The sequence below is a fragment of the Zingiber officinale genome, chromosome 1B, assembly GCF_018446385.1.
Source record: "Zingiber officinale cultivar Zhangliang chromosome 1B, Zo_v1.1, whole genome shotgun sequence".
NCBI classification, from domain to species: Eukaryota; Viridiplantae; Streptophyta; class Magnoliopsida; order Zingiberales; family Zingiberaceae; genus Zingiber; species Zingiber officinale.
The window spans coordinates 85,621,477-85,635,900 of NC_055986.1; the positions used below are offsets into that span (position 1 = coordinate 85,621,477).

Consider the following 14,424-nt stretch of genomic DNA (forward strand, 5'->3'; position numbering starts at 1 on the left):
GGCGCATTACGTGAGACCACAAGACCGCCATTAAATAAATAAAATAAATTATTTTTAAAGCAACAAATGATCAATTGCACAGGCACTGTAAATCCAACCAGCAGTAATAATTATCTTTTAATTAATTACCACTGTGTCTTTTTGTTGTTGTTCTTTAGCTCTTAATTACCCTAATTACAATAAACATTGGTCAAATTCTTGGGAACATTAAAGTTGCAAGCACAAGGTCATGTTTTATAATTTTTTTTTATTTTTTTGAAATAAGTGCTAAAAAATTATTATTTTTTGTTGTTTTTATTTTGTAGTTGGTTAAGTGTTTTTTTAAAATTTTGAAGTAATTAATGCATTTTGTTTCTATTTTTTTAAATATTTTTTTTATTAATATTTAATATTTTACTAAAAGGTATGATATTAGGCACGGAGTAGATAGTCATTATCCTTTAACACGCGATAATTGTCAACCCCGGCGGCGTGGGCCCCACTCGCGGGAGCCAATTCGATTCCTGGACTTTTCGGCCACGCGGGGCCTGAGCTCTTGGCAGGTGGGGGCTGGTGGACATAGCGCTGACGTACCCGCGACTTACCCCCCTGGAAAATAAAAGGGCCGCCCTTCGATCAGGAAGTCCCGCGGCGGTGGGTTCTCGTGACGAAGTAGGTAAAGGCCACAACGTCTATCCACGTGGCCGGATGCCATGGATTTTAGTTCGGCACGGGGGATCCAGCCAATAAGAGGGGTAGAAAACGAGAACGCTGTCTTCGAGCTGAGAGCGGCGTGATCCGTCCCGTAATTAACGAGCACTTAGTTGGAGGTGAGCGAAACTTTTCCAAATTAAATGATAAATTTAAAATAATTATAAAAATAGATTTCAGGGGCATTTGTTTTTATTTTAACCCAAGATATTCTCTCATATCTTTCTACGATTCCATCTCTCATTTGTTTCTTACCGTTCGTTCCACAACCATCCGTCCATCAATCCACCCCTCCTCCTCGGCCCGCTCCACCAATCGATCTCTTGTTCCCCATCTGCGCTGCATCCTTCGTCGAGCAGTTGATCGCACAAGATAGAAAGAAGGAGAGGAGAGGAGAGGAGCCGAGGGGGTTACTTGCTTTCCTTAAAAGGGGGCAATTACCCGTTCCATTTAGTCGTCTTCGGATTATCAATCTTAACTAGGTACGTTCTCGTGAATCGGCTCGAACCCAAGCATAAAGGCGATTTTTTTCTTCTGTTTTTCGTAGGGAATTCTTTGTCTTTTGCTTGACGAGAAAACTCCTTGCAAATCCTTTCTTTGGGAGTTTTCTTGGACAGATCTGTTTGTCTCGAAGACGTTTGTTTTCGTGGATCGTCGATTTGGTTGTTGAGTTTGGTTCATATTTATTTTTTGTTGTTATTTTTTTATTTTTTTTAGTTTAAGTTGAAGTCTGCTTGGTTTTCCCTGTTTTATTAATTTTATTTTCTACGTTTCTTTTTAATTCTGTGTAAAAAGTTGGACCTTTGACTCGAGAGGAAATTTCTAGCTTGTTATGCTTCTGGCATTCTGTTGGAAAGGCTTCATCTTTTTACCTTGACGGGACAAAATTTGGAATTAGGGCTTGATTGCGTAGCGCAACCTCTCTCCTCTTTTTGTGGTGAGCAATTTTAGCTGAATAATGTGTTGTTCCCTTTGATTTTTATTATCAAGCTCAACAGATATTTCGTTGATGGGACAAAATCTGGAATTTAAGGCTTGATTGCGTAGTGTGACATCTCTCCTCTTTTTGTCCTGAATGATTTTAGCTGAGTAATCTGTTGGTGCACTGGAGTTTTAATTTCAACCTTGAAAAATATTTTAAATCTGAACCTTATATATTTGAGAAACAACTGTTGTTACTGAATCAATATATCACAATTGTGATACCGTGTATGTAATATAAACTTCACATTATATCTGAAATTCGAAGTTGTCTTAATCATTGAGAAGCATAGTGATGCGGGGATATTTATTGTCATTAGAACCCTGGGTGGTTCTTGCTTTTATATATATTTTTTCTGGTTTCTCCTAGAAAAGGAGGTCAACATTACTTGTCTATTTTCAACACAAATAATTAGTTTAATCTTGATCATGATGCATATGATCCACCATCTTGTGACACAAGATAAGCAAAGATAGGATAACATTCAAAGGCTGTAGGTGATGATTTTATCAATGGAGTCTTTTGGACTATCAGAAAGAGTTAAGGTTGTGGTGCGAAGTTGAACTTGTTCATTGTAGAATCATAATTAGATAATGGTCTGGAAATAATATTTTTGTTGCCATAGGAAAATTTAATTACTCAGGGTATGAAAGTTGGACTGGGTTATTTTCTTATTCATATGCTATTTATTATGTTACTTTGCCTATTTCAGTATAAATGGTGGATAAACTTGCATCCTCAATTGAGATAAGGCATGCCTAATGTAGCTTGTAACTTAATCCTTGCCTATATGTCTTGAGTAATTAGTGCATAACTATGATTGCTCCTTTCATGCCATGTCTTTCTTTATGTCTCTTTATGCCACGTCATGTCTAGGGGAGGTTGCTTTTCTTGTTAAAATTTCAGTTTGTTGTATGGTAAAAAAACACATTGTTTCCAGACATTTCTCTTTTTATTTTTGGTTCTTAGGTGTTGGATATAAAATTATTTGGGTAAATTGCTAAATCCATTATGAGCCTTATTTATTTATATCAGTTTTGTGACATTCTTTATTTTCTATCAAGTTGTTAGTTGCTAACATATCAACATGCCACATGAACTAATCCAACTCACAATCCACTTCACCTCATTCAATTATATCATTTTATCTTTTATATTTATACCAAATTAACTCCTCATAAAGGCCTACAAACCATTGCAAAGGGTTTATTCAGTGTAGAATAAGAAATACAATGATATAATTGATTCAGGACGTGATATGGATCATGAAGTAGAAAATTGATGATGCAACATGATGCCGTATGTGCAACTTACAACAATTCAAAAAAAAAAAAAAAATAATGGCATGATAGATTTGTTATTAACAAGTAAGTTGTATGTGATAGATTTAATTTTAAAAGTTTTGATAGATTTGTTAAAGCAGGTAAAGTTCATGATAGATTTAGCAAGGTGTCCAAAACATTATTATCTTTTAATCACTAACAATGTATTGACCATCGTGAGAGACATTGAACATGTTTTAATGTACTTATCTGGGCTGTATATGGTTCCATCATGAACTAGCTTATATGCATGTGTACTTGGTCTCTTTTCAAATATCATTATAGTTGACCAGCATTATTCAGTATCAAGTAGTAACAGAAGTATGAAGATTCAAACAAGCCATCTATGCCACATTAAATTACAAAGGTTAAACATTGAACATGATACCTAGGAAACTTTTTTCAGAAGTAATATAGCTGATTATAGATTGAGGCATACAATAATGTAGTTATGCAACCACTCACTGAAGCTTCACATTATTTGGTTCCAATGTGTTATACCAGCAAAATTTGTTCAACTGTTTGTGTATTGCGTCAGAAGATTATTTTCCAGCTTGTCAATGTTTATAACCACGATGATTAGATTATTTTTCAGCTCACTGGAGCTACACATTATTTGCTTCCAATGTGTTATCTCAGCAAAATTTGCTCAACTGTTTGTGTATTTGTCAGAAGATTATTTTCCAGCTCATTAATGTTTATAATCACCATGATTAACTTAGCTGTACATAGATTTTTTGCTTTCTGATGCACAAAAAGTTTACCATCTTCTTCACTGATTTCGGTTTGTGTAAACAGCAGGTTCAATTTGATTTAATGCCAGATCAAAAGAACTTTGCTCCACCCTATGACAATTCATTTGAATTCGAACCTGGTTCTAGTTCTAGCAACTCGATGAATCAGCAAGTCTTGTGGAATAACATGCTTTTCAATCCAACAGAGGTTCAGAGCATGACAGGCCGGATAACAGCATCTGGAGTTATAAATATTCCATGCCTAAACATGGCTAATCAAGATGATGCTCAATCAAGTATTTGGGGCTCAAGAGGCTCTAGTTCTTCTAGCCAACACCATCAACAAGGCATCCATGAAGAAAACAAATGGGAGCATGGCTGGGCACCATCGACAACAGTTACTTCCCGAGGTGGGCCGAGGATAGAAGACAATCATTCTTATGGCTCTCCAATGCTTTCATTGGATACGGTCAGTAGAAGCCTTAATGTAGCTCAAGTTGATGGGATCCAGTCCTTTTCACAAAATAATCCATGGTTCAACAATTCACATCAGAATAGAGATATTACTGCTTCTCAAGTTGGTTTAGGCAACAATCTCTCAGAGTCAACATTTTCTCAACCTCCTTATATGTTGGGTTTCTTAGATGGCGAAAGTGTTTCCATGCCAATTGATTTATCCTCTGGTGAAAGTTCCGAGAATGTTGGTCTTTTGAGGGAAGATGATGACAGACCAGAGAATTCATTGGATGGACGACGCATATCCTGTAAAAGAAAGAATAGCGAAGGTTCTCCTGGACAGTCTTCAGTAAGTGGAAATGCAAGCACTTCTCAGCAAAGGGACAACAGTTTACTGTATTCTCATATATATAATCCTGTGACTACAAACATTTCTAGTTCTGCAGGGTATCCTTCTATTCCACTTCCTCCTGAAGAGTATCCCATTACTTTGGGCGCTATTGCAAGAGGAGTGGCCTCTGATTGTTATCCCTCAGCAAGTGCAGCAGGGCATGCAGGAACCTCACGGAGAAATCATCGAGTGAGAAATAACCCTGCTCTGCCACATCCCAATTCATGGTCAGTAAATACTATTAGGCAACCAGATTCCTGGCTATATAATCAACCACCTCTTAATATCTCACAAAATCAGTCTCTCGAGCCAACACAAATCCTAACACCTACAAGTTCTCAAAACCAGCCTCTTATGCCAATTGTTTCTGGCTTACCCCAAATTGTATATCATGTTCCATGGAGTGGACCTTCAAATTCAAGAATTGGTACATCATCAGGCTCATTTAGTGCAGAGGACAGAATTGTTGCTGCAACAGAGACAAGTCAGTCGAGTAATATGCCGGTTCTTAGCAATTTGGAACTTGTTCCTGCAACAAGTGTAAGGCACATGCCACAACACCGCACAAACAGGAGTTTAGGCGGTAGAAGTGTAAACATGGCTACAAATTCACAAGCTGGTACAAGCTCAGGGTTGTATCCAACATTAGCTTCTTCTTGGGTACCTCATCAAAATCCTACACAATTTCCTCCCTTGACAGAAGCTACTTATCCGTCTTTATTTCCACCTGGAAGCTCTGAATCTGGAGGTCAGGGTACTAACTTTCCTCCACTACATTCTGGTCACTCTTTTAGCTCACACGAGGTAGCTCAGATTAGAGCAAGTTTGCGTGGCCCACCACCTATGTCACATGCAAGGTCACCAAATTTGTTGAGAAGGCGCAATCATGGTCTTTTGGGTGCTCCCATATCTCTTAGAAGTTTAACTGCTGCAGGGGAGGATAGAAGTAGGATGTTGTCAGAGGTATTTGTCAATCAGGCATTTTATATAATTCAAGAGGGATTTTGATGCTCTAACTATTCTTTTTTACATTGTGATTTCACTTCTGCTTTATTTCTTTTGACCACCTAGGAAACAGTTCACACTTTCTAATGAATTTCTCTATTAGCAATGTGTAATTATTTAAAACGGCAACCGTTGAACACTGTATAATTAACAGTGATACAACTCAAAAAGAAAACAGAGATACAATTGACTCTTCATCTACCACTTCCATACCCATCTTGGATATATGATACTTTGCTACAATTGGATATATGATACTTGAACACATTACCTATTGATTGCGTGTTAAAATTTTTAGAAATAGCCATGTCAGACCTTGATCTCCAAGTTATATATGAAAAGAGTATATTTTCTCAAGGAACTTGTGTTCCAACATAGTTGTTGAGTGTTTTAGCATTTTGTCTTTTCCTTCTTGAAATGATTTATATGTTCTAAAGTCTAGGAATAAGCGCATCCAATCTCAATTTTTCTACACATGTCATCCAACAGATCACACTTCAAAGCTGAGTAACTGTTCAATGTGTGTGTACTGCATTATTTTCACCTAGTTTGATCTGATTGTCATGTTTCTGCGAACAAAACCAAATTTACTTCAAGGTATGATGAAAAACAATTAGTTCGGATCGCCTAATGTAGCTGAATGTAGCTGAAACTTCACTTTATTTGCTTGGGTGTTCGAAGATAACTCAATCTTCCCAAACATAGGAAAACTTGGAGGGACAAATGGGTCTCCTTGCTTTTAGGTGGTAGACATACTTATACTATCTACTAGATAAATCACCAGTGGAACCCAATGTCCTCTCTAATCCTGTTGCACTGTGCATACACCTTATTAATGCTTGCACATCTTAATGATAATAATTGTCATGGATCTGTCATAATTATTTTTTAAAGGCTATTTAAATTCGTGATAATTGTTTAGTTACCCTATTTGGGAGTCAAGTTGTGTGAATGACTACTAAAATGTCATTCAAGTCCATTCAATTTCCAAATTGCAGCCACCATATTATGAGTCTTGATAAATCTTTAAACTAGCCAAGTCTATAAGTCCAGTCTGCAATCTATTCACCATGTAGTTTTTCATGCTAAACATTTTGAGCTCATATTAACCTTGAGAGTTACTGCTTGAGCTTGAGCTTAGGAATGAAAGGGAAGATGTTTGGTTTATGAAAATATGTAGTGAAGGACGATGCTTGGATAGTTTGGCAGCAAGATGTCAGATCACATGGAAGGCCCATGTGTCTTTTGCTTGAAGAGGAGGGGGTTGACAATCGATAGGGGTCAGGGTAATTTTTTGGAGAAGCGATTTGAGAAAGGAGAGATGGATAGGAGTGATATTAGACAGGTTTTTTTGTTATGTGGATGTAGTGTTTTTGAATCAAGGAGTTATTATGTAAAAAATATGATTCATGGAGAAACAATAGTGCAACTGCATTTATATAAGATTTTATTCAAAACATCCCATGTAACAATAAAAGAAATAAGTATTTACATTTATAATACTAGTAGTACAAGTGCATAGGTTTAAGCAATAAAGAGCAATGCTTTAGCTTATAGAACGCTACTATTTTTTATGTATTTAAATCAATGTTTTATACAGTTCTGTTCTAATGAGTGTATGCTGGAGGTAGAGCTACTGTGTCCAATATATGCATACTAATACATGTTTCTCCTAGATGATAGACTGAGAGAAATAGGTTGAAATGGTTTGAATATGTTTAAAAGTAACCTATAAATTCTATAGTCTGACGTGTTTAATCGATTAGAATGAAAAGTGTAAGAGACAGGAGAAAAACAACTTTTGCAAAGCATGATTTCATTGATTTGGATATCAGTAATGATATAGCCAACTCAATGAAGAGATAAAAACCATGTAGTTGACTCCAAATGGTTGAGATGAACACAACTTGGTGATGGGGATGAACAGATAGTGATGATATTATAGGTATAATTTGATCCCAACACTTTGCCAACAATTAGGAAGACTCTTACCAAGGCATCTCCATACATTAAATTGTTAAACTCAATTCGGTTATTGCCCCTGAAATGTAGGCAATATGGCTTCAACCAAGGCTCTTTAGATTTAGATACATTGCTAGCCTAAGATATGGATTGTCTGAAGAAGTGGTTCAATGGTGGTTGTTGTGGGTGGAGCCACAGTTCAAAGAACTAGGGATGACATGGTGCAAATGGAGATGTTGAACAAGGAATAAGAGTTGAATGCAGGAAGTTGGGAAAGTGACTTTAAGGTTTCATGAAGGGTGATGCAACATGTTGTATAGTGGCAGTAGAAATCAAAAGTTGTGTGATGCTAGGAGTATAACGATTAGGAGAGGAAAATGATAGGTGTTATGGATGAAATGGAAGATGGGAAGACAACAATAGACCAAGAGAAGGATAAGTGTAGCTCCTGCAATGTTGAAATAAGGAGGGAACTGGTATATAATATTTTTTATTACTAAGCATTAGATGGATCACTTATTGCAAAGCTTGAACTATGAAGGAAAGCTCAAACTGCGCATTTACACTAGCATGTCTAGTTGATGATGCTTACTGTTTCTTGAGTGTTAATGCTCTAACAGTTGGAACTTCCTAGCTTCTTACTACATAAGTTTACATGGAACTATTCTTTGCTTCATTCTAATCCTCACAATTATCTTTACTGCTCAAACATCTCTGTGGAAGGTATGCGCTTTTCCTCAATGTTCTTACATATATTTCTTGTATCAGATCCGTCATGCATTGGAATCCTTGCGCTGAGGAGATGGTCTTCGATTTGAGGTGAGTGTTTTACCAGCTTTATTATCCAGTATTGAGTAACCACTAGTAAGGATGCATTTTTTAATTCAAAGAAAAATGAGATGCTACTGAAGGATGGACTATTATGTCTGGTCGATTAATGGCTCAAATAGATAAACATGATTTTAAGGCCCAATTGCTCTATCACCCACCAATTGTGTGACCATAAAGTTGGCGGGCAACTAATATTAGTATATTATTGTAGCTACAAGATGATTCATGGGATAGCAAATTTGCACGAGATGTTCCAAGGGATTTAGTTGCTAGGAATGCAATGCATGTAGTGATATTTACATGTTTGGTTCAACAAAGTTAGTGACAGGAATGCGATTATACTTTGTTCTAGTTTTCAATACCATCACTTGTGAGTTTAACAATATCATTTAATCTTTTTCGAATTTAAAAGCATAGTAAGTTATGTATTTTAAATACAACCTAAGTTAATTGAAAATATACTATATTATCACTATTTTACATATAATATTAATAGGGCTATCTATGGTTCATGGCCTGTGGTAGTAATTTTATAGATATTTTTAACCAGCCTTTGACATGAAACCTTTTAGGTTGGGCATGTGGACATTGCTCTTGTATTTTAAAAGCCGATTGGTGGGTGGAGAATCCAGGTGTCCCATATAATCTTGTTCACATGGTCTCTGTGACATCATTATTCCTAAACAATTAGCAAAGACTGATTTTTCTACTCCCTTTGTATCTTTTCCATACAATATGCTTAGTGTCTACGCTTACTTAAAGCTAGGTTTATGCAGTTTACCATGTTGAGTAGCTGATTTGCATTTGAGTCATATTTTTTCTGCTATTTGATTATTTTTTCTGGATCGGGTTGAGACCAATGCTCTGAAAGCCACACCAGATATAATCACTAAAACTACAAAACTACCAGATTGATGTTTTGACTGGTTGAACCTGTTGGACCCAATAAAATATTTTACATATATTTTATCAACTGAAAAATAATATTGTAAATGTACTTTACTTTTTAATATAAATGAATTCTTAAGTTGAATAAATATATTAATAAATAATGATAAAACTGATGGTTGAACTGTCAGCTTAGAAATATATAAACTAAACTTTATATGCATAATATATTTTCTATCAATTAATAAGCTTATTGCAAATTAGTAATAAAAAAATTTAGTTAAGCATTTAAAATTTATGTTTTAGCTATTTTCTAGAATTTATATACAATAAACGTTATACAAAATATATTTTTTTGTTCAATATGAATGAGATATGTAATAGAAACATTATATAAATAATTCATTTTAATGGATAAAAGAGAAAAATTGTATTAAGTACCACTGCCTTAATAGTTAATAGCTGTTATTTAGAAAAAGAATTAAAAAATAATTTCTTAATAGTTGATAGCTGTTATTTAGGAAAAATAATAAAAAATGAATCAAATGAAATTTGATCACTTGGCATCGAAAATAAGTGCAATGACACAACCAAGTGCTTACATCTAATTCTGGAAGTTCACAGTTTTATAACAAGTTTAATTGGGTTCCACTGGTTTTTAAGGAAGCCAGTTTTTGAATCAAATCAGACTGGTCTGGCTGGCATTTCTTGGTTTGACTGGTTGAACTGGTCTTGTCCAGTTTTAACAACATTGGTTGACATAAACTTATCAATATTACCAGGATTCCTTGTTTGTTGTTCTACTTCAATGATTTCACAAACATACAGTAGCCTCCATTTTGTGTAGTTTGATAGGCTTGGTCTTAACTGTCCAGGATGTGTTTATCCTTGATCAGACTCTAATTTTGGCGGGCAGCGATTTTCACGATAGGCATAGAGACATGCGTCTTGATGTTGATAATATGTCATACGAGGTATGAACGTCCAACATGATGCAAACTTTGAACTAATAAATCCAATTTCATCATTTTCCTATGATTTTTGGTCTTTTTAATTTATAAGACATTTTACTGAAACCAAGTATGCACTTTTGTCGTAGGAACTCTTGGCATTGGAAGAAAGGATAGGTAATGTATGCACTGGATTGACTGAAGAAAAAGTTATCAAGTGTCTAAAACAACGAAAGCATTCATCGACAACTCTCGGAAATACTATGGAACACGAACCGTGCTGTATCTGCCAGGTATTTGTCTAATTGTTCAATCTCATCAAACAGTCTTCAGTAACTGATGGAATCTTACTCTGCGATCGTCTCAGGAAGAATATGTTGAAGGTGATGGACTTGGGATCTTGGATTGTGGGCACGACTTCCACACGGCTTGCATCAAGCAGTGGCTGATGCATAAGAATCTTTGCCCTATTTGCAAAAATACTGCTCTGCACACATGATGATGCTTCGTTGGTGTGACTCAGGTTATCAAACTCAATCAGGGAGGATCCTCCTCGAGTAACTTGATTCATCACATCGGATTATTGTAGCCTAAAATTAAACGCAGAATGCTTTATTTTTCTGAGATTCCAACTGTCAAATTTTACCAATGGCTCAAATTGGAGTCAGTTGACTGAAACTACCCTACTTTTCAATAATTAAGCAAACTCTAAACTGGCGAAAATATGGTGAAATAGGTCTTTATGGTTTGATGCTTCATTGTCAAAGGGTAGTGGGGTGGATGCCTCCCTTCAAGACAGACTGATGATGCTATTAGAGTTTGTATTGTTAAACATTATGGCATCATCTATTTTTCTGTATGGATTGCTTCAACATAATGCAACTTTGCCAATGAATGCTACTTGATTTGTTTCCTTTCATTTGTTATGTTATAATATATAGTCGATTGTTTTCAAACTCGAATTTGTCTATCTAACCAAACCGTGACTTGGTTGGAGTTCTACAAAAATGAGTTGATTTTGCTTGCATTTGTTTGTCTAACCAAACCATGACTCGAATTTGTTTTCTTTTTTTAGGATTCATGTAACTAATCTCACCTAGTGAGATAAAATTTGGTTGTTGTAATAGTATTATGGGGTATTTTTTTTTAAATCTTTTGCATTGAATGTTGTTTGCCTAGCTTTAAATATGACAAAGACAATTGAAGAGAAATTAGGCATTACAAGTGTTGGTGTGGTGGAAGTGATTTGGATCACTAGAGAGGAGAGGTGAATAGTGATCTATAAATTAAAAACAGCTCCTTTTTTTTTCCTAATGACTTGGCAAGAACGCACACAAGTTAATTGAAACTAGACACAGCATTAAGGAAAGAGGCTAGACGAACTACTTGAGTTAAGTTAATCGAAAATAGACACAACATTAAGGAAAGAGGCTAGACGAATTACTTGGTTTATAACTCTCGAGTTGCTAGTCAAAAAAGTATGCACAAAAGCTCTACTATCTTCTCTCCTTTGGAAACTTACCGAAAATCTCTTACAACAATTGAGTACAAAGGAAATAATAGAACTGAAATAGAAATATTTGAATGTGTATAGTATCTTATTCTTCGAGCTTCAGATATTTATAGTCTTCATCTCAATCTGACCATTGTCTTGACATGGTACCTTCTGGTCGCTTGGAAGCCTTATGGTCGATTGGATCTTTGTTGATGTAGCTTTAAGCTTTATCCGTTTCGGCAACAGTCCTATAACGACGCTGGATGATTCAGCTCGGACGCATGGAGGCTGCTAATGTGGCCGTTCTGATTACCTTAAATGTACCAAGCCCGTCGACTTCTTTCCTGTGCAATCATTCTCGCTCGCTTGCATCTTCTGCCAATGCTTTCCGTCTCCAATGCTCCTTAGTCATCGGGTACATGTGTATTCTCTTAAGTTCCTATACATTTAGACACACATATTATTATTATTATTATTTAATTTTTTTAATCTAGGTATCCAGCTCTTCGAACCAACTAATCTTGGAGGAGACTGATTTGATCCTATAGAAATTTTCTACCGACCACCACGATAAATCGGGAAGAGCTAATAAAGATTCATCCAAATGACCAACATTCTTAAGCCTACTTCTCCTGAAGGAAAAATCCCTTGTAGTGCGCCATAACTGACACTCAAACCTTAGATCTCTTGGTTATCTATTGAAGTAGACACACATATTAGAATACAACCAGAATCTAAATTAAACTTATTTGACAATATATCAAAACACCACTAGTGGTTCTAATATTTTCTCCCTCTTTGATATTCATCAAACTAAGTTTAAATTAGGGTAAATAAAACAAGTATGATACAAAGTTAAATTTCCCTAACTCCCTCTGCATTTATGTCTAATTTTCATTTCTCCCCATTTGACAAAAAAAAAACAAAAGATTAGAGAAAAAAAAGCTTAAAATTTCTTGTTTGGAAATCTGCTAAAAAATATTTACAAATTAAAAAAAATTCTAAATTATTTATCAAGTGTAAAACTCAATATTTTCTATCACATAAATATAATTTTAATAGAAAATTATTTTTCATTATTTTTGTAGTTTCAATATATATATTTTTCTAAAAACTAATTTTAGAAAAATTTATAAATGTCAAAAAAAAAATCATGAAATTTTTGATACAGATAGAAAACATGCTTTATTTTCATAAAAAATAGTTTGCATAAAATTTTAAACATAATATTTAGAAGATAAAATTTTTTGATTTCATGCCGGCATATCGAGTAAACCATGTATTCAAAAATATTTCTTTTTATGGTTAACTATTCTAAAATCTTTCTAAGTGGTCAAATTTATTTATATTGGATTTATCAAATATTTTTGTAGAATATTTTTTTTGATATTTTTCTAATTTAGCTCTAGGATATCTAAAAATATATTTTAGTCCTCCATACCCTAATCCTTGTCAGCTAAATTTTATTCTTTGGTAAGACCATATAAAAATTATTTGAACCAATGGAAATTTTTTATAATGCTAATTTTTGAGTCTCTATTTGTTCTATTAAATTTTAATTTCCATTCAATATTTTCACAAATTCTTCCTTGAACAAGAATTTTTCAATTTATTTTCTAAGCCAATTTTTATCTTGTGCAATTCTATACACTCAGTTCTTAGTTTGCATAGTGAACTAAAAAGCATTTCAATAGCATTTTATAACTACTGAGGGAAGATGTCTTATCTCACTTACCATGTCAGACTTGTAGGTTGATGCTCCCCTTTCACTATTGTTCTTTTCACTTGATGATGAATTATCTGACTCTTATTCTTGGTGAGCTGCCATCAATGCAAGACTAGCTATGTGCTCAGTTTATGAATCCTCTGAAGATTAAGTGTCACTCCATGTTGCTTTCATAATTGTTTCTTTGGATTTCGCCTTGTCTTTGTCCTTCTCTTTGGATTTTTTCTTGAGCTTAGGGTAGTTGTCCTGATCCTTCTCATCATAGTTGAAGCACCTTACCTTTCATTTTTTACTTCTTATTTAATAGATTTGATGCTTGTCTCATGTCAAAATTGTTAGTTTTAAAAAATCTTTTCATTTTTATTGCCAAGTACGCTTGTTCATCTCCATCTATTGACAACTCTGAATCTGACTCGCTCTACTTTGCTTTTAGAGCTATGCTATGATTTGTCTTCTCTATTTCTCTTATACCTACACATCTAGATTTATGTAATTCCATGATAGTAGGAGTCAACCAGTGACATCCACTCTTGTATCCATGATAATGCATTTAGTGAATATCTCAACATGTCACTATTAGACTCTATTTCCTTGAGATTGTTCAGGCCGATGAGAATCTTTTTCATTCTGGCATGTAGTTGAACCACCTTTTTCCTCTTTTCCAATCGGAGGTTGCTAAGTTGTAGGCTTCTCAGTAGATCTCTCTTTACTAATTTTGCTTCTAAGGTTCCTTCGTAAAATTCTAGGAGTTTTTCCCAGAGTTCTTTTGCTGAATTGTACTTATCAATTCTATTCAACTCCTGCAAGAGTAATACATGATGTGCGTAGGTTATATATATATTTCTAGGTATTCTTTAACATACATATACTTGTATTTCATGAATATAATCTATGTTTATTGCATCCAATTTTATTATTATAGCATACTTTTATCTTATTTTATTCGGAGATATGCTCTTTGTTTGTTTGAATTGGCATAACACCATTTAGAG

The 14,424-nt window shown here is 34.7% G+C and overlaps 1 protein-coding gene across 1 annotated transcript; it reads left to right on the top strand.

The window, feature by feature from the left end:
- Positions 1 to 919: 919 nt before the first annotated feature.
- Positions 920 to 11,111, top strand: LOC122039618 (probable E3 ubiquitin-protein ligase HIP1). The gene is made up of 8 exons (XM_042599154.1): positions 920 to 1,172; positions 1,486 to 1,627; positions 3,793 to 5,538; positions 7,633 to 7,763; positions 8,163 to 8,265; positions 10,137 to 10,235; positions 10,361 to 10,504; positions 10,579 to 11,111. The coding sequence occupies exons 3-8, from the start codon at positions 3,811 to 3,813 to the stop codon at positions 10,708 to 10,710; spliced, it is 2,337 nt and encodes a 778-aa protein (XP_042455088.1). The 5' UTR covers positions 920 to 1,172; positions 1,486 to 1,627; positions 3,793 to 3,810; the 3' UTR covers positions 10,711 to 11,111.
- The last annotated feature ends 3,313 nt before the right edge of the window (positions 11,112 to 14,424 follow it).